Here is a 27,767-nt window from a genome sequence, read left to right on the forward strand (position 1 = left end):
TTAAAAAAAAGTTATTTATTTTTAATAAGGATAATCATGTTATTTTAATTTTGATAATATTTAAAATTATTTTTATAAGTAATTTACTTTTAAGAAATTATAATGGTTCATAATTTCAAAGAATAAATTTACAAGATATGATCCAATTGGTGAACTCTTTTATTTTTAGCGCTTTGTTTTGCAGTTAGTTTACAAATGACTCGTGAATCTTCTTAAGACGGTAGATAATTAGGTTATAAATTTTATTTGGATTCAAGTTAATTTTTTGAAATGTGAATAATTATCTGTAAGAGTTTATCCGTGATCACGTCTTTCAGAATATAACATGATTTTTTCGGATAAAATAGTAAGAATCAAAACTAGCAAGTAAAATTTTTGTGTATTTCAAATGTCTTACTACAAGGCCAAACCAAACCTTGATAAAGAGCATCACTCTGCAATTTAATATAACTTAACTAATAAGCTTATTTTCGACCCTAAATGCATTTCCACTACAAGAATTCTATAGGATGTTAGTTTAATTTTTGTGACTTCTATTGTTCATGTCATGTTATTTTTAAAGTTTTTTTTTTACTATTTTTACATGCAAGAATCTTATAAAGTTCACAATCTTATTAATGTTTTATTTAATTGTTAACAAAAATATTTTATTCTTATAATATAAAATATTATTTTAAGCTTAATTTTTAAATTTTAAGTTATTTATAAATTTTTAATTGAATTCCTTTTATTTTATTAAGTTATAAAAAAATTATATTTTTAATTGAATTTTTGCTATTTAATTTATCCGTTAACTAAGTAACATGACTTTTATGATTGATGGAAAATAATGTTGTTGTTAATGTTTTATAGCTTTAACACCATCCTACATTAATCGTCTTCACCACTGATCAAGAAGACAATGGTAAGTTATTTGTCATTTTATATTAATCATAATATTATTTTATATTATTTACAAAACCTCATATTTCTTGACATGTATAGATAAGGAAACATCATTTTATATTATCTAAAAAAATTCACATTTCTTACACCTACACGAGACCCATTAAACAGAAAAATGACAAAAAAAACTCAATTAAAAAAGTACAAATTTTTGAAGTGAAGTGCTCACAAATTTAATAAGAACTTGATTAAAAATATCAAATTTATGAATAACTTGGAACTTAAGCTATTTATTATGGAAATGCTATAGAATTTCAACTTAGATGTATGGATGTAGTAATGTCTTAATTCGACCTAAGATGACAAATAGTCCGGCCAAAAATTCGGTTTAAATGGTATTTCTCACATTAATTTCAAATTTCAAATTCCACATGACACTGTTGTTTATTTATAATGATATTTTGTAGCTATCTTATAAATTTACAAATTACAATAGTCTTACCATAAAGCAAAACTAACTGGGAAAAACGATTTTTAACTATAAAGTTTTCCTCTCCAGAAAGGTATTCATTTAAGTGCGGATTACCTTTTAACGAAATTATTATAACATAGATGATTGAATACGTTTTTTTTTTTTTCAATATTTCTAATACCTACAAGGTAAAATCTTACAGGTTTCTCACCATTAAGTGCCTAAGATAAAATTACCACGGCAAAATTGTACAAACAAGTAAAATGTATAATTGCAATTAGTACTCTTAACTCCACACAATATTGCCAAAATGCAATATCACCTTCCAAAAACATGGAACCCTTGGATATGCTCAGTCACTGCCTGTTAAGCAAGCCACCATACTTCAATAGAGGGCATGGCCAAAGAGAATGTTTTAATCATAAAAAAAAGATGAAAGAGGGATTTAGCACATACCTTTCAAGAGACTGGCTGGATGCTCTTCACTTGCGTATGGAAAGATCAATGTGAAGATATGCCACAGAAGCAACAAAAAGCAAGAAAAATGCAGATACCAGCATCAATGGCTCAGCAAGCATGAATATAGGGTTAAAACCATAGTATACCTACCAAAAGATTGAAATAAAAAATGGTTAGACCATATCCTAGAGCAGAAGTTTACTTATAGAATGAATAATAAAATCATAGACCTAGACCAGAAGTTAATTCATGTAGTAATTTTAGGTATAGTCCAAGCCTTTGACAAGTTGAGTAGAAATTTATTTGGAAAATAAGTCCATGATTTCATAATATGTTATGCCTTCCATTATTGTAGTTATATTAAAGGCAGTGCTAAGTGTTTTACATTATCCTTTTAGATTCATTTAAGGTTTGAGAAGATGATAAAAATTCTATCCAAACCTTGTTCCAGATGTAAGAAATAAAAATGCAGGGTTCAAACTTGATCCAACATGTCATTTAAGTATCAGATATGTTACATTAAATTGGAATAACTGTAGGTATAAAGGCATCCTAATAAACAAAAAGACAAGCAAAAAAGGGCATGAGACTGAAGGACTGGTAAGAATCAGAGTAAATTAAGTGGTGATAGAGAGAGGACGCAAATGCTGTTACATGTTTTGTTGTCTGAGAATAGATGGCAAAGACAATTTTGTTTAAAATTATTTGAGAAATCCATGAAAAACATTTTTTCTTGGGGATCAAAGAGAATTTTTCCATACATCGTTTGTAAGCTTTAAGCCCAAAATTTCGAACCGAAGGCATAACATTACCAAACAGGGTAAATAACCAGATTCAAGCCAAACACAATTTTCATCTACAACAAGACCTCCATCCATTTGCATACACCCGACATTGTTTAAAATGCCTCATTCATTAACTACTTGCTAGGAAATATAGGATATGCACAAGAATAATTTCTTGCCATTAACATGGCGTCAATAATAAATTTTGTTGCATCATGACATTTAAGTAAAAGTAGCATTGGTCCCTGATTTGGGCCGCAATAAGCAAATTTCATGCTCTTAGAATTCATGAAATGCCCACATACCGAACCAGTTTTATAACTTTTTATTTATTTATAGGCATTGGATTTGGTAATTACCTGGAAAGGAGTATTATGCTCAGGAACTACATTTCTTTTTTCTAGAACCACAACGGTCCTGCCGACAACATCAAGATATGAATACTTGATCTGCAAAGTTCAAATTAAAACCATTTTAGCTGCGGGGAATCAAATGCTTTATGCAACAAGTACAGCAAGTGAAATTCTTCAATAGCAGAATCAAACTATACCCAGAGAATAAAAATGAATTATGTTGGAGAAGTTGAAGTTAAATTGTATATATAATTAGACAATATATTATTTTCTAATCAAAGAATACAAAATAAATTATTTCTTTAACATGTTGATACACCCTTCCCCTTTTTCCTTTTCACAATAAGTTGTGTACTTCTGATTTTTTTAAGGAACTTTCTGTTGAAATTATACGATTGGGTGGAAATGAAGAGACTCTGAATAATTTATATTATACATTATCTATGTTATAATACAAATCACTGAGCCACTAATCAAGTTGAGTACTGGTGTATTACAACGAGTACATGCTCTACTCAACAAGACTTAGGACCTTAGTCCTAATATTTTAACTCCCCACCCTCGAACTTAAATAAACACATGTATAGATTACATGCAACCAAATAAGATTGCAATGCTGTCTCCAGAGTGCTCAGAGCCAGGTCCCACTCTGATGAGATTTTCTCAATATATAAAGATGTAATACACAAGTCTAAGGAAGGTCAAATCATCAGGATGAGGCCAATTCGACCAGACAGTAACTCAATATACATAATATAAAGCAGTCGCCAATATCCATATTCACATTATATCCTCAAAACATCATGGTCACAAGTGCACATGTTCCATCTAAGATTGAATGCAGATGCAGTCGAAAGTTGAAACTAAATCAGTGTTGAACAAAAATAATTATATTAAGAGAACATTACCTCTAGATGCTGCTTCACTTCAAAAGGAATCTGAGCTGTGGGATCTTTGGATCCCTCCGGCAACACAACCTGAATTTTAATGGTTCAACAAGAATGGTAAATTAAACCTCCACATTTGCATACAAAAGCAGTTGAAGCAAGGAGAACAATTTAAGCTACATAACAAACCCACTTTTACAATCAACTTATCAACCACTGTCTCGACAAGAGGGCAACCAAAAGTAAAATTGAGGTATCTTCTGCCATCTGGAGATTCAAAAAGGAAGTCTTGCAATGGTAGTCCGTAGCCAATGACAAAGGTTGCTTTCCAGCCTCCAAATAGAGGATACCGAGGTTCAATTTCAAGTTCTGACTGCAATCAATAAACGTGTAAATAAGTATGAATCAGCAAACATGACATTTTAAAAATAATGATTATGTTGAAAAACAAAAAATTATCATTTCGTCATTCAAGACTAAACTCCTCAGTGATCTCTATACATCAACAATAACTGGTATGACGCCTACTCTTCATTAATACAGATGCATCTCCATGAAGAAATCATCACTTCCATTCATAATTTTATACTTCAGTTTCTATCAACTCATTATGGTGTTAATGTTAACCAGTACTCCAGTCAAGCATAAATATAGACCAAATAATGAAAACGATGGTGCTCTTTATGTTGACATGAACGGCATTACTTTCAAGCAGAAAAAGCATCGTGTCTCACTTATGATGAACACAGCCATGTGGTCACCTATTGAGATGAGACAGCCGTATACTTGTTTTCTAGTTCTTCAACCCAAGTCTTTCAAAAGAACGAGGGAGAAAAAGAAAAAAAAAATGGTGCATGACGATGTCAAGAAGGGTGGGAGAAAAATAATCATTTTTAAAGACCCGATAACATATATTACCTTCCGAGAATCTGTACGTAGATGTGAAGAGGAAATATTTCCTATTCCATCCCTGTAGTATACTGAGTGGACCCTAGGGGGTAGTTTCGCTAAAAGATATTTAAATGAAGAAACACCAGAACGACCCGATCTAGTTTGATAGTCAACCCTGCCAACAGAAAAACTCCAGTTATGCACACAAAAAAGTTATATGTGAAGGGGAAAATGTCAGAATAAATTCAGAAGAATACAAAAATAACATATAAAACAAAAGATACTATAAGTTAATGTTTCATCAACTTTAATCCAGCTGATCAATTAGTAAAGTACATGTTAAAAATGAGTCCATTTCAACTCTTGGAAGTTCAAATACTGGAGTAAAACTACAGTATGAGTCCGTGCCAGTTTACAGAAACATAGGGTGCTTATGAAGAAAGTGCCAATCTATCTGTTCTTGCCTGGATGTGATAAAAATCTTAAAATGATCCTTTTTCTGCAGTTAACAACTTTTTAAAAAATAATTCACGAATCTGTCATCAAATGTTACACAAAAACATGTAGGAAAAATACAATATTTGAAGTTACTACCAAATTATCAAACCAGGAAGAATTGTGAGAAACTAGACAATGTTTCAAGAGGTGAGATGAGACACTATGACAAATTACAACACGCATAAGAATAATAAGCATACAACAAATACATAAATATATTAGAAAAAGATCATTCTAAAATCTTAAACTAATAACTATGTCCTCACGTTAACCATTTTGACATGTATGTAATTTTTTTATTCCTTCTAAATTTTAACAGTTACATTACATATGTTTCCAAAATAACTGAATGCAGATCAGAAGCATCAAGTAAAAGAGAGATAACAAATATACCTTGAAAAAACACCTTTATGTTGAGCACCAGCATGGACCAAGCTATATCGCTCAGTGACTTGAATGCTTCCCCAGTGAGATATTTCTATTTCACGTTCTAGCTCCTCAACAACAGCAAATGGATTGTTATTTTCAAAATGAACAAGTACAGGAGAATATGAATACGGGGGATGATTTTCATATGGCCCATATTTCAACTCGGTACCAGCACGTTTGGTGGGGTCCACCACCGTGAATGATTCTACCCGAGTGCTTGGTGTCTTGATAAAAGTTGTCTGTTGCTTGACATGATAGGGAGACAGTAATATCGCACTATCACGGAAATAAACCAACTGTGACTCTGATTGACTGATTTCAACTGGGAAAGGTTCCAGAGAACGTGTCAATATGTAAAGCACCTCTAGTGTCGTGGTTCCACCTTTACTTAGTGGAGTCAACAAAGTTATAGAGAATAACTTAGTTCCATTTGGTCCATCAGGTACCTCAGCAGATTTGACATCAAGAGGAACATAAGTTTTCTTCTTCCTCTTCCCAGAAGTTGCAGCAGCTTTAAGCGTTGCTAGATGTTCAACTTCAGTGGGTGAAAAGGCCAGATGTACTTCGGAAGCAGCAGATGTCCCCAAATTTTCAACCTGAAAGGAAAACTCAGAAATATAAAATCGACAATTTTGTAAATGATGATTTGATAGCACAATCCATTGAAAAGAAATAAAAAACAATAATTTCAAGTTAAAATCTGGTCCAAACAAATACTGATTTGTTGGTCATGTTATAGACTTCAATAGACTCCAGCATTCTTATGAGATGTGTTAATCTCATCACATTGTTTTGTATACAAATAAGTTTGGTTCAAACCACTTTTCATAAAATTATAATAAAATTTATCTGGCCAACTAAAACATGATTTTTACATGCCAATAACTTTCCAAGTCCCTATTCCCAGCTGAGTATGGAACACAGTTTATAGATAGGCAAAACAGAAACCATAACAAACACCAGACTTAGGACCTGTTTGGATAAACTATTCCAAAAGCATTTCTAGAAGAAAATAAGAAAAAAAATCCCACAAGTTAATATTAACTTATGTATAAACTAATTTCTAAAAAATCTAGCTTGTCAAAGATCTGACTTTTAACTTGTACATAAACAAACTTTAGTTAATGAAAAAACTTATTTCATCTTTTCTCCTTATTCCCTACTATCAAAAGAGAAACAGTATGGAGAGCTTACCTTCAATGTCAAGTACACCTTAATAATGTGAGAGGTCAAGTCAATCTGCAAGGATCGTTGGAATATTAGTCATTCAATATACAGAAAAGAGCATTCGGACGGTGCCAAATATAGCAGAACATACCCAACATTTCCTCAAAAAAAAAATGCACACAGAAATATTTCAATTGTTTTGGAGAAAAAAAAGTCAAAAATCACACTAGAACTCCCCCAAATTGTATTCCATAAAAAAGACAAACTAGTCCACGTATACCCTCCCTCAAATCATACACAAAAACTATTTTTAACAAAGGAGCTAGAACAATTTCATATCAATTTCCCATAACTCTTAAAAAACACAAGAGTAAGCACCAAAATACAGATTGCACACACAGTTCACGCAAGAATTACCCATTTACATGAATCTACGATACTTATTGTTATACCCATGTCGCAAGTTCAAATTTTGTAGGCATTGATTAGCACAGGAGAACAAATGTTCCCATTTTGACACGGATCTTGAGCGAAAGCCGACGTTCATGTTAGCGAGAAAAGTAAAGACTTACCCTGCGTTCGGCATCGACGATCTGAAGATGTTGGGAAGGAGAGGAGTTGACAATTGAAAGAAGGGAAAGAGAGAAGAGAAGGATTAACAGAGGTTGAGGGACCATTGCCATTGCAGTTGTTGACGGAAGCAGAGGAAGACTCTGAAGTCTACACTGCAATTTTGGGTTAATTAGATTCGAGTGTAATAACTTCCAATTCACCGTAGAAAGGCTTTTGCAACCCCCGGTTTTCAAACTGCACTCCTCATTTTAGTGAAATCATATATATACCCTTAAGTGTTTATAATTAAAACCTAATTTTCGTAGGAATAGCAAAATGGGGGTGGACTGTGCGGAGCAGGTTGTCTATTTTATCTCGGGCAGTTTCTTCCTGCACCCCTACATTTTTTTCCCTGCACCCTCATAATGTTTGCAAAGACTAAATTATCCCTATTATTTTTTAAAAGTCCTAAAATGCACTTGAACTGTATTTATTTTTTTTCATTCTGGATTATGAAATCCGGAAAAATTTCGGATCCATCAATCCGTAATTCAAAATATGTATTTCACATTCAAAAAAATATTCCGGATCTACCAATCCATAACATAAATATGCATTCCAAATTTAGAAATTCATAATTAAAAAAAAATATTCCAGATCCACCAATCCATAACAGAATTAGGCTTCCAGATTCAGCAATCCAAATATCAATAATTTATGCAAAATTTGCTTCCGAAACACCCCTTCATCTGAAAAAAAAAAAAGATTTAGTTTTGGATTGATGAATCTGTAGCACACTCCCAGATCCCGATTACCAGTAATCACATTGTCCTTTTTCAAATAAAAGGTCAAGATCAGTTTCGGAATTTAGAAAAATGTGGGGTGCAGGAAGAAGAATCATTTATCTTGTTTGCCAGTTCGTTCCACATAATTCGCGTGCACAAATCATGTGTGGGGTGAAGTGGGCTGGCTCATATAATTTATAAATTTTAAAAAATTAAAAAAAAAATTGCACCTTCTTAATTTTTTTTGCAGTCTTATATTTTCAAAACTTATAAAATTATTCATTCTAAATTCTATAATCTGAAATACAATTTTTATATATTATTTTTCAAATTAAAATAGTAATTATCTGTCTACATGTATTATTTTAAAAAAATATATATATTTAATGAAATATTTTATTAGTAAATTTATTAGTACATTTGAAATTCAAATTTTATTAGAAATTACATCTTATTACGCATGTGTCACGAGAATAATCTTCTGAGACCATTTACCTAATTCATCTAAAAATATTAACTTAATAAACAAAAAAAAATTATTTAAAATTTATATTCAAAAAATTATTTTTCATTAATTTAAAAAAAAATATTTCTTGTGCGGGACCGGTCAATAAAATCAATCCACATTTTCTACGTGAGGTAAGTCAACCCAGTTTGCATTTTACAGACCATGCGAGACATGTCGTTTTTTTAAATATTACATAAATCATTTTGCTTTGAATTTGTATGTGTTGAATATAATTTCTACGTAATTTTACAAATTTTCAAATATAATTGACGATTTCTTTGAAATTAAATCATATTTATGATTTTCGATATTTTCAATTCTATAATTTAAAAAATATTTGTCCATTTACATAAATTACTATTTTGAAGAAAAAAAAAACTATATAGTATCAAATTAAATTATGTTTGAATACATTCTGTACCAGTTGGCACCGGACGACCGAGTGGTTCGAATTAAATTATTTAATTAAGCGAATAACGTGGTTACACGTGGAATAAACGGTTACAATTCCCGCTGAGCAGCAAATACACGTGAGCACTCCTTGGATTTTCGGGAACACCCCCTAGATCCCAGGAAACCATCTAACACGACCCAGGGACCACAAAACACGTCGCGAGCCATCAACCGCTTGACCCCAATGGCCCAAGCTCAGGTGAACTTACTAAAGGGAGGGGAAAAAGGAAAAAAAGGTACGTTTTTTCACACTATCAAAGATTCTCACGGAAAAAGATTGCTGACTTGAGCGTCGGAGCACAATCGCAGGTACCCCCACCGGCCGACCGAGGCACACGAGGAAGTAGGAGACTTGAAGAATAGGACAACTGAGAGCGGAGCAGACACCTTGTATCGACGTGGATCAACATTACTCAGTCCCCAATATTCATACAGGTACAATTGGCGCCCATCGTGGGGCCGAGTAATCACCATTCCCAGACCTAGAGGTATCAACACTCGAGGATGGGTTCAACGGCGAACAACAACAATGATACTGCCACGGAAGAACATAGGATGATACTCCAAACCCTCCAGATTCAGATGCAGGAGTTACTCCAGAAGGGAGTCACTAATCAACTACGTCAAGATGAAAAGAAGAAAAGACAAGAAGAGGAACGCCAGCGGCATGCGGAAGAGATAGCTCAACTGAAAGAGCAGAACAAAAGATTGATGGAAAGACTCGAGCAATCTGAGCGTGAAGGACATTCGCGTGCGCCTTCTCCACCACCACTCCAGTCAGGAACGAAGACAATAGCCCAAACAATAGCCCAAACTATGCCTCCCACATCACTCGTTCAACACACCCATCAGAGTGTGAAGCAGGTAACCCCAAACAGGGTAGCAAACCCGAAAGGCCATCCGATCACTGATGATATCATAGCCACCCCACTCCCTGACAAGTGGAGAGGCCTAACAATAAATCTTTACGATGGATCCACAGACCCGGATGAACATATGAATATATTTAGAACTCAAATGACCCTTTACACAACTGATCGGACGATGTGGTGTAAAGTCTTCCCCACCTCTCTCAGGGAAGGCCCCCTTGGATGGTTCTCTGACCTTCCACCCAACTCCATTACAAACTTCGACGCTTTGGAATTGAAATTCACCACACAATATGCCACAAGTAGACCTCATCGGACATCCTCCATGTCCCTCCTTAATGTCAAACAAGAAAGGGGAGAATCTTTAAGAACATTCATGGACAGATTTAGCAAAGTGTGTATGAGCATTCGTAACCTTAATCCAGAAATAGCTATGCATCATTTGGTCTCAGCCATACTGCCTGGAAGGTTCACTGAAAGTCTTATCAAACGGCCCCCGTGTAATATGGATGAATTAAGAACAAGAGCGACAAAGTTCATGCAGATAGAAGAACACATTGATTATCATCGAAAGACACATGTAGAGAACACGGATAGGGGCAAAGGGATTCGTCCCCCCATAGCGCCGACCGACCGAGATCGCCATCGCCCCAACAGGGGTCCCCGCTTCCACAACTACACTCCCTTGATTGTACCAAGGGGGAAAGTTCTAGACGAAGCACTACAGATTGAATTGATTCCGGCACTAAAGCAGTCGCAAACCCCTCCCAATGCCGATACCAGTAAACGTTGCCAGTACCATCGTAACTACGGTCACACGACCGAAGGATGTCAAACACTAAAAGATAAAATTGAAGAGCTCGTCCAGGCCGGTCACCTCCGTAAGTTCGTGAAAACTACTGTTACTGTATCCAGGTCACCCCAGCGTGATCATGATCCCCGAGAACGTGCGGGACGAAGAGACGACCGAACCCGTGACAGTCACTATCGTTTGAACAGAAGGAAAAGAAGCGAAAGTCCGGTTAGACGAACGAGACCTAAAAGCGAAAGCCCTGAGCGTAGGAGTCGAACTAAACAGAAAGTTCGCACGGTCATCAATACAATCGCTGGACCAGTATCACTCGGCCAGCCCCCTCAAGAAATTAACTACATTGCAGGTGGTTTTGCAGGTGGAGGATGTTCTAATTCAGCAAGGAAGAAACATTTAAGAGCAGTTCAATCCGTTCATTCGACTTCCACACAACGCCGACCGCACATACCACCAATCACTTTCACTAACAAAGATTTCACAGCAATTGATCCATCTCAAGATGACCCCATGGTAATAACTGTGGAGATAGATAAATTTGCAATCGCAAAAGTTTTAGTAGATCAAGGTAGCTCGGTCGACATCCTTTATTGGGAAACATTTAAGAAGATGAAGATCTCAGAGGCAGAGATACAACCCTACAACGAGCAGATAGTTGGTTTCTCGGGAGAAAGAGTAGATACGAGAGGATTTATCGATCTATACACTACATTCGGCGATGACTACCTCAGTAAGACCATCAACATACGATACTTACTCGTCAACGCCAACACATCGTACAATATTTTGCTCGGTCGTCCATCTATCAACAGGCTGAAAGCCATTGTCTCAACCCCTCATTTAGCTATGAAGTTCCCCTCGGTCAATGGAGATATAGCAACCGTACATGTAGATCAGAAGATAGCACGAGAGTGCTATGTAGCTAGCCTAAAGGTGGAACCAACCCGAAGGCTCTATACTACGTCGGTCGACCGAACCGCAGAGCGAAGAGGCCGGTCACTGGAAAGAAGTTCTAAAGGAAGAGAATCTAGAAGACACTTAGTCGCTTTAGTTGATCTGGATCCTCGGCTGGATGATCCACGGATGGAAGCAGGGGAAGATCTTCAACCCATATTCCTCCGTGACAAAGATCGCAAGACACACATGGGGACATCTCTTAAGCCGGACGACCGAGATGCGATCGGTAAGACGTTAACAAAAAATGCTGACCTTTTTGCTTGGACCGTCGCAGACATGCCAGGGGTAAAATCAGATGTTATCACCCATCGGTTATCCATCTATAAAGAGGCCAAGCCGATCGCTCAAAAGAAAAGGAAACTAGGTGAAGAACGACGCAAAGCCGCACGGGAGGAAACAGACAAGTTAGTTCAAGCTGGTTTTATTCAGAAGGCCCACTACACAACGTGGTTAGCCAACGTGGTGATGGTAAAAAAGGCGAATGGAAAATGGAGAATGTGTGTAGATTATACAGACCTTAACAAAGCATGCCCAAAGGACTCGTATCCCTTACCTACAATCGACCGACTGGTCGACGGTGCGGCCGGTCATCAATCCTAAGTTTCCTTGATGCTTATTCGGGTTATAACCAAATACAAATGTACCACCGTGATCGAGAGAAAACCACATTCAGAACGGATTCCGATAATTTCTTCTGTGAATTCATGCCGTTCGGTCTCAAGAATGCCGGAGCCACATACCAGCGACTTATGGATCATGTGTTCCACGACATGATCGGTCGGAACGTGGAGGTATATGTGGACGACATTGTCATCAAATCAGATTCTTGCGAGCAACATATTTCTGACTTAAAGGAAGTTTTCCAAGCCTTGCGTCGATACCGCATGTGTTTGAACCCGGAAAAGTGTGCGTTCGGCGTAGAAGGTGGGAAATTCTTGGGCTTCATGCTCACCCATCGAGGCATAGAGGCTAATCCAGAAAAATGCAAGGCAATCACTGAAATGAGAAGTCCTAGCGGACTCAAAGAGATTCAGAGACTAGTCGGTTGCCTTACATCGTTATCTCGATTCGTACCTAAGCTTGCCGAACGAACGAGACCCATTATAAAACTTTTGAAGAAAACAACTAAGTTTGAATGGACAGATGAATGCGAACAGAACTTCCAACAGCTAAAAACATTTCTGGCATCCCCACCGGTCATCCAGAAACCGAACGCACGAGAGCCCATTGTGGTCTACCTCGTTGTCTCCAATGAAGCAGTGAGTTCCGTTCTAGTACAAGAAATTGAAGCGGAGGAACGACCGGTATATTTCGTCAGCCGAGTCTTACACGACGCGGAAACTCGGTACCAAATGGTCAAAAAAGTTGCCTTAGCTTTAGTCATTACCGCACGACGGATGCGGATGTACTTCCAGAATCACAAGGTTATAGTTAATACTAACTATCCCATTATGAAGATTCTCACCAAGCCTGACCTGGCCGGACGAATGATAGGTTGGGCAGTCGAACTGTCAGAATTCCATATCGAATACCAACCCAGGGGGGCCATCAAGTCCCAAGCCCTTGCTGACTTCACAGCAGAACTCACTCCCTATCCGACCGAAGAAGCTCCCCGGTGGACACTATATGCAGATGGATCATCGAACAGTCGTTCGTCCGGGGCGGGAGTTGTACTTGAAGGACCAGGAGGGATTGTTATCGAACAAGCCATGAAGTTTGAATTTAAAACTTCCAATAATCAGGCCGAATATGAAGCTATAATCGCAGGTCTACATCTGGTGATCGAGTTAGAGATAACAAATATAACTTGTAAGAGCGACTCTCGTCTAGTCGTCGGACAACTCACAGGGGAGTACGAGGAAAGAGAAACATTACTTCAGTAGTATTTTCATTTTGTGAAGAATCTTCTAAACAGGTTCAAAGAAATCTCATTCCAACACGTACGGAGGGAAAATAACACTCGGGCGGACGCTCTATCAAGATTGGCTACCCTAAAAAAGAAAGGTGTCCACCGATCGGCCATACACGTGACCCTCACTAAACCAAGTGTTGGTACCGAAGAATGCATGGCGACCGACACTCAACCCAACTGGATGACTCCCATAAAACAATATCTGACTGATGGTGTATGCGATCCACACTTGGAGAAAACAATGAAACTACAAGCCGCCCGATACATACTCATTGGCCAAGATCTCTACAGAAGAGGGTACTCCCGTCCCCTCCTAAAGTGCCTTAGTCCAGAACAAGTCACCTATGTAATGACCGAGTTACACGAAGGGATATGCGGGACCCATTCAGGAGCACAGACTATGTCCGCCAAAATTTTAAGAGCTGGATACTACTGGCCGACCGTACAGGGAGACTGCACCGAATATGTTCAAAAATGTGTGAAGTGTTAGGAGTTCGGCACCTTGTCGCACCAAAAACCAGAACACCTGCACTACATCCTATCCCCCTGGCCATTTGTGAAGTGGGGTATGGATATTATCGGACCTTTTACACCCGGAAAAGGGCAATGCAAGTTCTTGTTGGTTGGCATAGATTACATTACCAAATGGATTAAGGTCGAACCATTAACAGCCATCACCGCCCGTAATGTACAAAGCTTTGTATGGAAAAACATTTTCTGCAGGTTCGGTCTACCGCAGATCATTATCACAGATAACGGTCGACAATTCACCGACCGAGGGCTAGCTGAATTCTATGAGAAACTCCACATCAGACATATCGCGAGTTAGGTCGAACACCCTCAAACCAACGGTTGGGCGGAAGCCGCCAACAAAGTTATTCTCAATGAATTAAAGAAGAGACTTGGCCCAAGGGAAATTGGACTGAAGAATTGTTAGAAGTTCTATGGGCCTATCGTTGTACTCCCCAGTCAACGACTCAGGAAACGCCTTACAGCCTAACGTACGGCACAGAAGCCATGATTCCGGTTGAAATCGGTGAACCTTCATTGCGCCGGCAGACATTAGACCTAGATTTGAACAAAGAAAGTCTACTGGTCGACCTCGACCTCATCAATGAATTAAGGGACAAATGCAGGATAAGAGAAGAAGCATGCAAAATACGGGCAGCACGAAGGTATAACTTGAAAGTGAAACCACAAAACTATCAGAAGGGAGATTTAGTTTGGCGCATGCGCAACGACACTCGGAAGGACGGCGGGAAGTTTTCAAGTAACTGGGAAGGACCATTCCGCATTTCTGATGCAGCAACAGGAGGAGCATATTACTTAGAATATTTGTCAGGAAAATCTATACCGAGAACGTGGAATGCCACGCATCTCAAATTCTATTACAGTTGATGAATGAATTCAGTGCACTCTTTCCTCGCTCGGTTGTTTTATCCCTAAGGAGGGTTTTCTGCCGAGAAGGTTTTAACAAGGCACTTTAAATTACCAATTTTGGTCAGAAATTAATAATTCAATTATTAATTATTAATTAACCGTTCGTTCGGTCGGAACACATAACTGAGGCTATCTGAATCATAACTTAAACGTTATCTGAATCATAACTTAAACGTTATCTGAATCATAACTTAAACGTTATCTGACTCAATCAAACGATCGTTCGGTCAGAACATATAACTAAGGTTATGTGAATCATAACTTAAACGTTATCTAAATCATAACTTAAACGTTATTTGAATCAATTAACCGTTCGTTCGGTCAGAACACATAATTAAGGTTATGTGAATCATAACTTAAACGTTATCTGAATCAATTAACCGATCGTTCGGTCGGAACATATAACTAAGGTTATGTGAATCATAACTTAAACGTTATGTGAATCATAACTTAAACGTTATGTGAATCATAACTTAAACGTTATCTGAATCATAACTTAAACGTTATCTGAATCAATTAACCGATCGTTCGGTCGGAACATATAACTAAGGTTATCTGAATTATAAAACGTTATCTAAATCAGTTAACCGTTCGTTCGGTCGGAACATATAACTAAAACGTTATCAGAATTATAACTTAAACGTTATCTGAATCAAACGACAGAAACATTTTTTTAAACATAAATCCATACTAATATTAGCAATACAAAACGAAGGTTAAACAATAAAAGATGTTCAAACAAACTTGTCTTTTGCCCACACCCCGGGTCCAGGTAACAATGAATTTAAACAATGTCAATAGTGTCGGGATTGGCAGACTCCTCCGGTCGTACAACATCATCTCCCTGAAGCGCCTCAGCCATTGGATCAGCGGTTTGTTCATTCTCTTCGGCCTCTTCGTCTCCAAGTGGCATCAGCCGACCATCTACGACGTCCATATTTGAATCATATCGCTCGTCGTCAGCCGGCACCCCGCGGAAAAAGGCGACCTGTCGAACTCCCTGCCTGAAGGACAGCTCGTTGATACTCAACATGAACCCTTGAAGTTGTTCAATTTGGGCAGTCAACGATTCCTTCTCTGCAGCCAGTCTTTCCTGCTCCTTAATGGCATCCGCCCGCCCGGCCATTACTTCATTTAAAGTAATCTTTAAGGTCTCTTGCTCTTTCTTGGCCAGTTGAGCGTCAGTTCGGGCCTCATCCACGGCCTTCAAGGCATCCTTCAGTGAGACAGCCGATTCACTGAGCTGAGACTTCAACTTAGGAATCGATATTGTCTTCACTCTCCTTAACTCATCCCCAAGGGCCTTGGTCGCCATGGCCGCACGACATTACAGCTCAACCGTCTCTTCAACCAAATCCAAGGTAGGAATGTTGGCAAAAACTTCCTCGTCCTCTGGACGCAAGTCAAATTGCATTGTAGGGGCCACCCTGACGGATGACACCAACAAGCTAATAGGACTGCCCGACGAAGATTGAGCTTCCGTACGAGGCACCTTAGCAGGCTGTCCCCTCTTCTTACCTTGGGTGGGGACAGGAGCAGCATCAACCAGAACGACCTCCCGCTCGGTCGGACGCGGGACAATCCCAGCGATTGAGGCTATCTTACTCTTATTTGCCTGCCTTTTCAAACTATTCATGTATTTTTTCAAACTCGGATCCATGCTCACAACAATATCTGCAAAATAAACACGAAGGTAAGAAACAATACGCTGTTAATTGAACGACCGCAAGAAGAAGATGCTCACCATTTAGGTCCGCCCACTGCTTGGACGACCCATAAAGGGCTATCAGTTCCCGCGTAGGAAGTCTACACGGTAGTTGATTCACAACCATCAAAATTTCTTGGTCGATAGGAGACAAAGATTTCCAAAGCCGATGGTCAAGGGAGGTGGGATTCTCCGTCCAATGGAATGGAAATTTTATGCTTCCATCGGCGTTATAGAATAGATCCCGGCCGTCCGGCTCGACAAACACTTTAAAAAAGTAGTCCTTAAAGTTCTTATAAGAGGTAGTAAAAGCGGCAAAACATACATTCCCCGAACGACTAGACAACGACAACCAACCTACCGGGGTACTCGGGTAGGTGTTATAATAATATAAATATGATTCGGTGGTCGGCATAAGACCAAATATCTGACAAATAACCCGAAAGGCTTGTAAAATGGCCCACGAGTTAGGGTGCAATTGTGTCGGTGCGACGTTGAGAATCCGAAGGATACTCATGGTAAAATCATCAACAGGTAAACTTACATGCAAATGGGAAAACAAAGTGCTATACACAAAGAAAAAGTCATGCGGAGCATTCTCCCGGCCGTGACACACACGGTCGGTTATACCACATATATCGACATATAGCGCCTCGGCCGGACAATCTGGTGTTAGAAAGTTTTTATGGGCAGCGAGAAATTCATCTAATTTATCAGAGGACTTTATTTTACTGAGAATCCGAAGGACGGCAGGATCGACCCAATCGTAACTTGGGCCGTCCGATGCCTGACTCGCACCGCGAGTCAAAGACGAACCTATGACACTCGAAGACCCCTCAGAGGAAGGCATGACTAACCTTGAATGAAGAAGAGGACACCGACAACAAACTCAGCACTTGGCAAACGATGCAAGCAATGCGAAACTCAGAGCAAGAGAAACGGAAAAACCCTCAACTTTGCAAATGAAGCGCTATTTATAGGCAAAGAGGTGGGAAGCAAAACCCCTGCGTTCGTCTAGCACCATTAGATCGAATCTAATCTAACGATCAAACACGCTCGGCATATGAAACGGCACGTAATCCTCACCGTTCAATCCATCTAGATGTGACAGCATCCTCAAACGGCAGCTCTGCCATGCGTCACATCTCTGCCACGCATTTAATGGTGCCAGCTATCAAGCATTGTCTCAAAATCCCCTGCGTCTTATACGACTCTTCGTCCTTCCATGACCTTGAGCCTGGGGGGCAAGTGTACCGGTCGGCACCGGATGACCGAGTGGTTCGAATTAAATTATTTAATTAAGGGAAGAACGTGGTTACACGTGGAATAAACGGTTACAATTCCCGCTGAGCAGCAAATAAACGTGAGCACTCCCTGGATTTTCGGGAACACCCCCTAAATCCCAGGAAACCATCTAACACGACCCAGGGACCACAAAACACGTCGCGAGCCATCAACCGCTTGACCCCAATGGCCCAAGCCCAGGTGAACTTACAAAAGGGAGGGGAAAAAGGAAAAAAGGTACGTTTTTTCACACTATCAAAGATTCTCACGGAAAAAGATTGCTGACTTGAGCGTCAAAGATTTTAAAATTATTTTAGATTATATATTTATTCTATATTTTCTGACATGATCTTAATTTGCAAATTGGATTGGAATGGATGAAAAATGTACTAACGTGCCTCAAATTTTCAGTAATAATAAAAAAAAGTAGCAAATATTTTGATTAAATTTCTTATATTCAAATTTTCAGTAACAAAAAGTAGCAAATATTTTTATTGAATTTCTAAATAAATAAAAAAAACATTGTACACGGCCTAACCTTTAGGCGGGACGAGACAGAGAAATCCGCTCACCTTCATTACATGGGGTGAACTAACCCAACTCACATTTTGCAGGTCAAACAGGAAGCGGACCTATGCGGAGCAGACCAACCTACATCGCTAATGGAGATGCAATGGTGATGACATAATGATGGCAGTAATAACAATGATGACGGGGGGTGTAGTGAGGAAAGATATTTTTGTCTTTTTCAATTAATACGGGAGTAAAGTTAGTAATAAGGGGGTGTATGAAGAAAAAACATGTTTAAATGTTAATTCAAGTTGACCCGACTCAATCAGACCATTCAAACCATTTCTCTTCTTGCTACTATTACTTACTACTAGATTTAACTTCAAAAAGTGAGGAAGTTAGGATTACAAGTAGTTTACGTGCCGATAAAAAAAAAAAAAAAAGTAGTTTACGTTTATAAGATATTTTTATATACCATCACTTTCTCACTTTACATATGAAAGATAAAAGTGTTGGATTTATTTTGGGAACTTCTTTTAGGCCTGAATTTGAGAGGCAAAAAATGTTTCCTTTTCTAATGATTTGTTAAGCAAAACTTGTAGGCAAATTCTTCCTGCACCATATCAATTTTAACCTCCACCATATCAAATTTTTAAATTTCCAAAACTACCCTCTTGCATCATATCAATTTTAACCTCCACCATATCAATTTTTTAAATTTCTAAAACTACCCTTATTCCAAATTAAAAAATCCAAAATAATAATTATAATTGAGAAATAACAAAATAAAAAAAATTCTGAACACAAAACTAAAAATACATTCTAAATTTCAGAATTCAAAAATATGTTCCGAAAATTGAAATCCAAATTATTTTAGATAAAAGTTTCAAAAATAATTTTTCCCATTTTTGTGTAAGGTTATTTTCGTCATTTAGGAGGGGTATTTTTGTCATTTTCTAGAGCTGATTGGGTGGGGTATTTTTGTCATTTTCTAGAGCTGATTGGGTGCATGCTGAAATTGATATGGTGGAGGGAGAAATTGCCAAACTTGTAATATAAAATATCGCAAGCAATTTCTTATTGCACCTCCATGTTTTCTTCTATATAAAATGTGAAATGATAACTTTGTTCTTTTTTTATTTTTTTGGTTGACGTTTTTTTTATTCTAAAATTTTGAATTCTTTTGTAATACAGTTTTTTTTTTAAATTCTAGAGTTTGAAAATCTACGAATTATATAATTTAAAATTGAAAAAAATATCTTGCACCTTTTATTAAGGATAATTTGGGAATTGAAAGATTTATGGAGTGCAGTAAGAAATATAATCGCAATGTAGTTCATTGGAGCAAACTAACCCATGTCAAGTGTTAAGGTTTTCTAATTCCTCCAAAACCAACAGATACGTATATAAACCAAAATTACCAATCTATCTCCAAATGTAAAATTAGTACTATTTTGGAAAGACCTAAATAAGAAAAAAGTAGTTTCAACATAACATATTTTCAAATTTACTAATTACTTTAGCCCAATTCTCATGTAAAAAAACAAATCATTATTACAAATCTTAATTTATAAAAGTAGAAAATAAATATTTTATATTTTAATTTATAAAAGCAAAATAGAATTTTGAATGTCAATTTACCATAATAATGATCTTAAAAAGATAGCTCCAACTAAAATTTTGTATTATTATTTATTAATTATTATAAATGTCAATTGTTAGCTTTTTAATGTAACGTTTCAATTTTTCAAATAGATGAATCAAACTAAAGTAACTTGTATTTACTTATAAAATTAATTTGACTACTATTAAAAAAAATTCTAACTAAAATAAATTAAATACCCTTCATATTTTTTTTTTCAAAATTTTAATTAATTTAACCTTACAGTGGAAAGTTAAAACTAAGATAAAATTATTATTGAAAATAATCGCAGTTTAAGAATTTGTCTTTTCTTTACCTGGTGATAAATGCTAATTATTTCTTTTAATATCTTGTTTCCATTTTTCAATCATTTATTAATTATTAATGTTATTTTTTGTTTTATATATTTACTAAATTATTTAAGTATATTTATAAAAGTAACCTTAATTTTGAGAGGACAATATTTACCCACATTTCCTTACTTTTATACATTAAGATTGCTATATTTTCTCCACAAAATAAAAGAATTTAGCCTTACCCATAAATTCTATTACATACATAAATTTTCCTTGAAAATTAAGGTGTAACCTAAATTGTAATATTTGGTAGGGATGGCAAAGCGGGCCAGCCCGCCCCGCGTTTGGCCCGCAAAAATGCGGGACGGGTTGGCCCATCCCGCAAAGTTATTGCGGGCTAGAATTCCCGACCCGCCCCGCATAAGAGCTGGCCCGCAGGTTTGTGGGCCAGCCCGCGTTTTTTTTTTTTTAAATTAAATATTTATTTTTTTACATTTTGTTATTAAAAAATTGTCAAATTAAACCTATATATTTGTTATTATCAAACCTAATTTTTTTTCCTTCCTTTTCAAATATAGTCAAACATCAAAACATTAAGATAAATATCAAATATCACTATTCTTCCACTTCCAAAACATTAAAAATACCTAATTCCAAAACATTAAACATAAACATTAATTCAAAAGCATTAAACATAAACATTATTGACATTCTTCCATTTCAATAACATTGGATGCCACCTTAGTAGAACCTTCATCCATTTTTTCATAATTATAATCTTCCCGTCATCTGCATATATTAAAACAATGACAATTAATTAATTAATTTTTCATAAAAATAATAAAATAAAAATAAGATAACTTTTGGCTCAATTGATGGTTTGGTCATGGGTAACTTCTAAAATACCATCTGCTTACTTCTCCTTGGTGTCTTGCTCCTTTATCGTGTTTGAAATTGATTTAATTGGCATGACCCAGTTTAGGTTGCTCTGTTGCTATTAAGTGTCAATATTTTTTTCTTGCGCGTTTGCGGGCCAGCCCGCCCCGCCCCGCAACTGGCCCGCGCGGGTTGCGGGCTAATGCGGGGCGGGCTAATGCGGGTTAGCGGGTTGAAAAGGTCATCCCGTCCCGCATTTTTTACCTGCGGGCTGCGGGCCGGCCCGCATGGCCCGCCCCGCTTTGCCATCCCTAATATTTGGAAATAAATTCAATTTTAAATTTTGCACTTTCATTGCTCGATAACGATAAATATGCTAATTATTAACTTTTCATGGCTAAATTTCGCTTTTCAATTATTAATATTTTATTACTATATAATTTTTCAAATTTAATTAATTATTTATTTATTTAATATATATTTCCAAAAAGTAAGATTAATTTTGGGAGGAAATTTTTCACTCTAAACTTCATTTCTTTCTTTTTTATTAATTATATTTTAAATTTTTTGATGAGAATTTGTCAAAATAGATTAAAAAATGTGAATATGTTGTCGTCTTTAATTATATAAGAGAAAACTTGTTTTATGTATATTTTATTTGTAAGTTTCCAATTTATTAAGAAATGATAACAAACCAAATAAAATTTATAACTAAATGATTATACAAAAATAGTTCTATGTCTAAATTATAATAATATTATAAAAAATCTCAATATAAAATTATCAAATATGAATAACAAAATTTAAATATTTTTTAACATTAAAAAAAATAAGAGTATACATTTCTAGCATAATATACTAGCAAAATAACTTTAATTTTGATGGACTTATTTTTATCACATACTTCCTTTCTTCTTTAATATTAGATTTAATTTGTTTACTTAAAACAAATTTTCCCAGTAATAATAATATTCAAAAGTAAGCATATTTTAGTATACATTTAAACTTAAAATAAATCATACAAATATTTAAATACAAAATTAAATTAAAATAAAATAATAATTATGATATAATCATCATTTTATATGTATAATATATTATGTATTTCAACTTTATTACTTTAAAATATGTTTTAGAGGCTAATATTATAATTTTTTAAATAACAACTTTTGTCTACTAAATATGCTATTAATATAAAATCATATACATAGTGCAATAAAAGTTAATAAATACATTATAATAAATTAATCTAAATTTAATAACACGGTTTTAATTATGTAATATAATAATTAAACAAAAAAAATTAAGAGACGAATTACATGTTTAACAATTAATACAGATAGGTTAGAGTAATATGCATATGTTTTTTTTATTTATTTATTTCAAAATATGTTATATAAATTTGTTTTTACTTTGGATATAATTATTTTAATATATATTTAATTTGTAATAACTTATTGATAGAAACTTGTAATAAATTTTATTAACATGAAATATTATTTTTGATAAATATAAAATTAAAGAGATTTGTTTAATTATTTATTATAATTTAATAAATATATTATTTAATACTAATATTGTTATTTATTGATAAATTTTATTAACAATAGAATATAATAAATGGAGCATTATCAACATGATTTAACACAGTGAACTTTTGTTAAACTTTGGCTATATATTACATAAGAGAAAATTTAGTGCATGGTTATTTTCTTATTCACAACCCAACTTAGTTATATTGTGTTATTTTTATTACTAGAAGGAAATTATTGTAACAGCTTCAACAGAGAATCACTCTTCTCATTACACATTAGCATAACTGCTGTAGCCTATTTTTCTTCCTAAAGTTTCCACCTTTAGAACCGGAATCAGTATGCACACTACACATTGTTGGCGTAACAAATTATGTCTCAGAGAGAAAAACGTGGAAAAAATCTCAGTGCCCAAAACAGAAACAAAGAGAAAAAGGAGAATAGCTATGATGTAGCTTTTATATTTCTTTGCCACTTTGAAGGGAAATTTTGATGTTAATCAAGAGCCACACATGGCGTGCATGAAGCTGGGATCCAAATCTGAAATGTTTTACCTCTATGGCCAAAGTTGGTCAGTTGTTTTTCACTTCTTTCTTATTGTTTCATTACATCATTATCATCTAATAAGTGATCTTTGTCCCTTCATCCTTTGACAAGCTTAAAATATTAGTTTAGTTAATCGTTGGAAGTTTCTGACTTGTCTATTTGGTGGCTGATGAATGTATGCATGGTAGTGAATATGTTTTCACTGTTACAAAGTAGATCAGTTGGATAACCAAACCAACATGATAAACCTCGTTTCAACTTAGATCCTGCCCTTAAATATGTAACAGTTACTAATTTGTTTGTTGTTATTGAAAGGAAGAAAACGGTTTTACGTTGAAAGATGCTAGGTAATTTCCATGTAAATAATCAGAAGAAGGAGGTATCTGGTTGTCTTTGCTTTCACAACGTAAGTTCCTTTTTGGATTAATATCGGAAAATTAAACATAAACAAAGGGCATCATTGCTTTTAACATAAGATATTAGTTTTGAGTGAACTGTGGAAATTATAGATGTGTCTCCATTCCGTGACCTTCATAGTTGTCTGCTACATAACACGATTAGATTTCCGTTTTCCTTATTTGGAATGATGCATTAATCCAATACTCAATGCAAATTATCTACACTTTAAGATGGATGACAATGAATTATAATGCAAATATTTAAAAGAGGTGATGTTTGTTGGGAAACCCACTACCATAATGAAGGTTAGTAGAAAAGGTGACAATCAATGTCTACTAAGTTTCATGACGGAATATGGAGTCATAATTACATTAATTCTACTTGTTCTTTGGTTTATAGCGACAGATTTGAAGCCGAATTCTGAACCCAGTTGCATCAACAGTGTCTATATATTGTATACATAATTCATCATTTTATTTATCAGTGGAATCTTGTTATAGCTTATTAACTATGAGTAACCTCGTTGGCTTCCAAATACCCATCTCTAGGCTGTGCTCAACTGGACTTCCAAGTGATATCCTTATTGAAATTGGTGATACATCTTTCCATCTCCACAAGGTGTGTTTTCATAGCTTCTATTGTCGTGTCTAATAATAATATCTCCAGATACAATGCGTTTTTAAGATATCACTGAATGCATGACAAAACAATAAGAGTATCTCTGTTATGCTTCAACCTATATATATTTGTTCGTTGTCATTACCAGTCACATTGCATGATTAGTCCGTTTCTTGGCGTGTTACCAGTTTCCATTGATATCAAGAAGCAAAGAGCTAGAAACTTTGATGAAAGGAATATCAAGCGAGCATGAGAAGTCTGTTTTGGAACTGAATGACCTACCTGGAGGAGCCAAGGCCTTTTTGCTTGTTGCTAAGTTTTGTTATGGTGTCAAAATGGAGTTGAGTGCATCGAATGTGGTGGGTCTAAGGTGTGCAGCAGAGTACCTCCAAATGACTGAGAACTATGGAGAGGGAAATCTGATCATGCAAACAGAAAATTTCCTTAATCATGTGTTTGGTTACTGGACAGACACTCTTGATGCTCTTAAAACATGTGAGGAGGTTTTACCTTTTGCTGAAGAGCTTCACATCGTTTCACGAAGTATAAACTCTTTGGTCCTGAAAGTAGCAGATCAAAGTTTGGTTAATTTGCCTGTCTCCTCAGGTCAAAGTGTTGTTCAGAGTCCAGAGGATGCAGAAGTGTGGAATGGAATAAGTCTAACGCCAAAGACATCAGGTGAAGATTGGTGGCTTGATGATGTATCTTCCCTTAGTTTGCCATTGTATAAAAGGTTCATACAAGGTGCTAGTGTACGAAACATGCGACCTAAGAGAATTGCTGGATCCCTTGTTTACTATGCAAAAAAGCACATCCCCTTATTGGGAAGTCAAACAAGTTCACAGAACGGAAACTCTTCTTCTTTTAAGTCATCTCTTTCGACCCCTTCTGAAGCAGATCAAAGGAACCTTATACAGGAAATAGTGGAGTTGCTGCCAAATGAAAAGGGCATAGCACCAACCAAGTTTTTGTTGGGGTGTCTGAGGACAGCAATGGCCTTATATGCTAGTTCATCTTGCTGTTCAAGCTTGGAGAAAAGAATTGGCTCTCAATTAGATGAAGCAGATCTGGAAGATCTTTTGATCCCAAATATTGGATACTCAATGGAGACTGTACATGATGTTGACTGTGTCCAGAGAATGCTTGACCATTTCATGATTGTAGAGCATGATCTCATTGATATTACGTCTAATGATACAGAGGAAGAAAGGCGCATAGTGGGAAGTTCTCAACCTCTGAGCCCAATGGCAAAAGTGGCTAACCTGATAGATTCTTATTTAGCTGAAGTTGCACCTGATGTAAATGTGAAGTTACCAAAATTTCAATCTCTTGCTTCTGTAATTCCTGATCATGTCAGGACCCTGGATGATGGTTTATACCGTGCCATTGATATATATCTCAAGGTACAAAATAAAATCTATAATTTTCTTTCCTTATCTTGTAAATGATCACATCATCATCATCATGATGTTCCTAATAGTTTGGTCATGGAGCTTGTTGAATGATAACAAAACTTCACTATTTAAACTCTTCACTAATAATTTTACTAGAGGCTCTGGAAGGTTATGTCTAGAAAATGTAGTATAATGTGATATGGCCTATGAAGGATACTAACGGACTCTAAATTTCAGACTCATCATTGGCTGACAGACTCTGAGAAAGAACAAATCTGCAGGATCATGAATTGCCAGAAGCTGTCATTGGAGGCCAGCACACATGCAGCTCAAAATGAGAGGTTACCACTTCGTGTAGTAGTCCAAGTCTTGTTCTTCGAACAACTGAAGCTGCGCACATCTGTTGCTGGCTGGTTCTTTGCTTCTTCTGACAATGTTGAGAACTCACAACATCTGAATGCAAACCTGCCTCTGATAAGAAATGATGGCAACACTCCACAAAATCCGGTTGTGGCTTTTGATAACATGAAAGAGAGAGTGGCTGAACTGGAGAAGGAGTACTTGAGAATGAAGCAAGATTTGGAAAAAATGATGAAGTCAAAGGGAAGTTGGAACCTGCTCCTTAAGAAATTGGGTTGCAAGCTTGTGCCTAAACCCTCTAATGCCAATGTCGCCGAGTCATGCCGGAAGTCCAAAATATCACCAGCAACTGCAGCCCAGATGGAAGAAAAGGCCGTGGAAGTGAAATAAAAGACTTGAAGTTGAAAATCAATTTGCAATGCTTTCCTTTTTCTTTTTGAAGTTTTAAGATCATCTAGTTGCTTGCCTTATTCTACTTAGACATTAGAACTTTGAAATAGTTTCTCTTTTGGCAAGGTGATTTTAGTCAGCACTGGTTTATGTTTAGTTGGAAAACTGTAGAAGCTTTTCTATTATCTATGTTCTTCCATTAATGATCACTTTCTCCAAATTCAAAGAAGTATCTTTGAACATTCAAGTTTTAAGGGTTGTTCATTGCAATGAAGCACTAAAATAGTTTATTTGAAACATTCATGAAATTCTGCCATGTTTGCATCTAATATTTGTTAATATTAACTTCACGACTTGCAAAACCCTCATGTTAACTCTTAAACGCTTTTCAGCCTTTATCTAACTAATCTTATAAAAACATTGGCCAATTGCTATTAATAGTAATTTTGCTTTTTATCTAAAGTTGTAACTAGAAAAAAATTTCAATAGTTAAATGTTGGTAATATGTTGTTTGACTAGTGGAGGAAATTTTACACACAAATAGTGGAATTTTAGATGAATTTTACGCGAATGGGCAAGTTTAGAAAAATATTATAGATATAGGCAAGTCATACTTAAAAAATACGACTTCATCCTTTTAAAGTTGTATTTGTCTCATACATGTTGAACTTTTTAAAAAAAAAAATTATGCTTTGATTGGACTAGGAGTAGAAATGAGGGGGTGAATTTGAGATAATTTGAAGGGAAAGTGTAAAAAAGGATAGGGTGTTTGAATTAAGGTAAATGAAGCGAAAAATGTAGTAAAAATTTATAAAAATTTATGAATGATGTGATGAGTGTGATATAAATTGTATTTTTTTTAATTGATAAAAATGTAACTTTACACATTTGCCCTTGTATTTAAAAGTTGATAAAAAATTAATTTGATTGATTATTTGTGAATTATAATTGTTTTTGAATTAAAATATTTTTTTTCGACAATTGAAACATTATTTCCGATACCGTGTTCGAGCTAACTTCGAAAAAATATAAATTATATAAATTTTTCGGACCATATTTTTTATTGTCATAAACTTTATTTAGAACAAAGTTGTAATTATTAATT

The 27,767-nt window shown here is 35.8% G+C and overlaps 3 protein-coding genes across 4 annotated transcripts; 2 read left to right on the plus strand and 1 right to left on the minus strand.

The window, feature by feature from the left end:
* Positions 1–1,498: 1,498 nt before the first annotated feature.
* On the minus strand, positions 1,499–7,632 carry LOC137827812 (Ribophorin I). Of its 2 annotated transcripts, none has more exons than XM_068634150.2 (9): positions 7,399–7,632; positions 6,854–6,898; positions 5,624–6,255; positions 4,760–4,907; positions 4,035–4,214; positions 3,863–3,931; positions 2,961–3,050; positions 1,814–1,962; positions 1,499–1,720 (listed from the first exon to the last, which is right to left on the minus strand). In XM_068634150.2, exons 1-8 carry the CDS (start codon positions 7,507–7,509, stop codon positions 1,840–1,842), a joined length of 1,398 nt encoding a protein of 465 aa, XP_068490251.1. In that variant the 5' UTR covers positions 7,510–7,632; the 3' UTR covers positions 1,499–1,720; positions 1,814–1,839. The 2 variants fall into 2 exon arrangements, with proteins under 2 accessions (XP_068490251.1, XP_068490249.1); XM_068634148.2 differs by having other exon boundaries at positions 1,499–1,740.
* A 1,996-nt stretch (positions 7,633–9,628) lies between these two features.
* Positions 9,629–12,358, plus strand: LOC137829022 (uncharacterized). Its single transcript, XM_068635818.2, has one exon. The coding sequence runs from the start codon at positions 9,629–9,631 to the stop codon at positions 12,356–12,358; it is 2,730 nt and encodes a 909-aa protein (XP_068491919.2).
* An 11,085-nt stretch (positions 12,359–23,443) lies between these two features.
* On the plus strand, positions 23,444–26,881 carry LOC137828162 (BTB/POZ domain-containing protein At5g03250). Its single transcript, XM_068634622.2, has 4 exons — positions 23,444–23,526; positions 24,449–24,518; positions 24,707–25,921; positions 26,150–26,881. The coding sequence occupies exons 1-4, from the start codon at positions 23,468–23,470 to the stop codon at positions 26,660–26,662; spliced, it is 1,857 nt and encodes a 618-aa protein (XP_068490723.1). The 5' UTR covers positions 23,444–23,467; the 3' UTR covers positions 26,663–26,881.
* Positions 26,882–27,767: the final 886 nt, after the last annotated feature.

The sequence above is a fragment of the Phaseolus vulgaris genome, chromosome 7 (genome assembly GCF_051622355.1).
Source record: "Phaseolus vulgaris cultivar YP4 chromosome 7, ASM5162235v1, whole genome shotgun sequence".
Classification (NCBI taxonomy): domain Eukaryota; kingdom Viridiplantae; phylum Streptophyta; class Magnoliopsida; order Fabales; family Fabaceae; genus Phaseolus; species Phaseolus vulgaris.

What these genes read in the sequence shown, in the direction of transcription:
- LOC137827812 (XM_068634150.2), bottom strand. Translation starts at nt 7,509, where the DNA reads ATGGCAATGGTCCCTCAACCTCTGTTAATCCTTCTCTTCTCTCTTTCC. An exon ending in TCGTCGATGCCGAACGCAGG is followed by an intron (nt 6,899 to 7,398) that starts GTAAGTCTTTAC and finishes CGATCCTTGCAG; the next exon opens with ATTGACTTGACCTCTCACAT. An exon ending in TACGTACAGATTCTCGGAAG is followed by an intron (nt 4,215 to 4,759) that starts GTAATATATGTT and finishes TATTGATTGCAG; the next exon opens with TCAGAACTTGAAATTGAACC.
- LOC137828162 (XM_068634622.2), top strand. Translation starts at nt 23,468, where the DNA reads ATGGCGTGCATGAAGCTGGGATCCAAATCTGAAATGTTTTACCTCTAT. An exon ending in CATCTTTCCATCTCCACAAG is followed by an intron (nt 24,519 to 24,706) that starts GTGTGTTTTCAT and finishes GCGTGTTACCAG; the next exon opens with TTTCCATTGATATCAAGAAG. An exon ending in CCATTGATATATATCTCAAG is followed by an intron (nt 25,922 to 26,149) that starts GTACAAAATAAA and finishes TCTAAATTTCAG; the next exon opens with ACTCATCATTGGCTGACAGA.
- LOC137829022 (XM_068635818.2), top strand. Translation starts at nt 9,629, where the DNA reads ATGGGTTCAACGGCGAACAACAACAATGATACTGCCACGGAAGAACAT.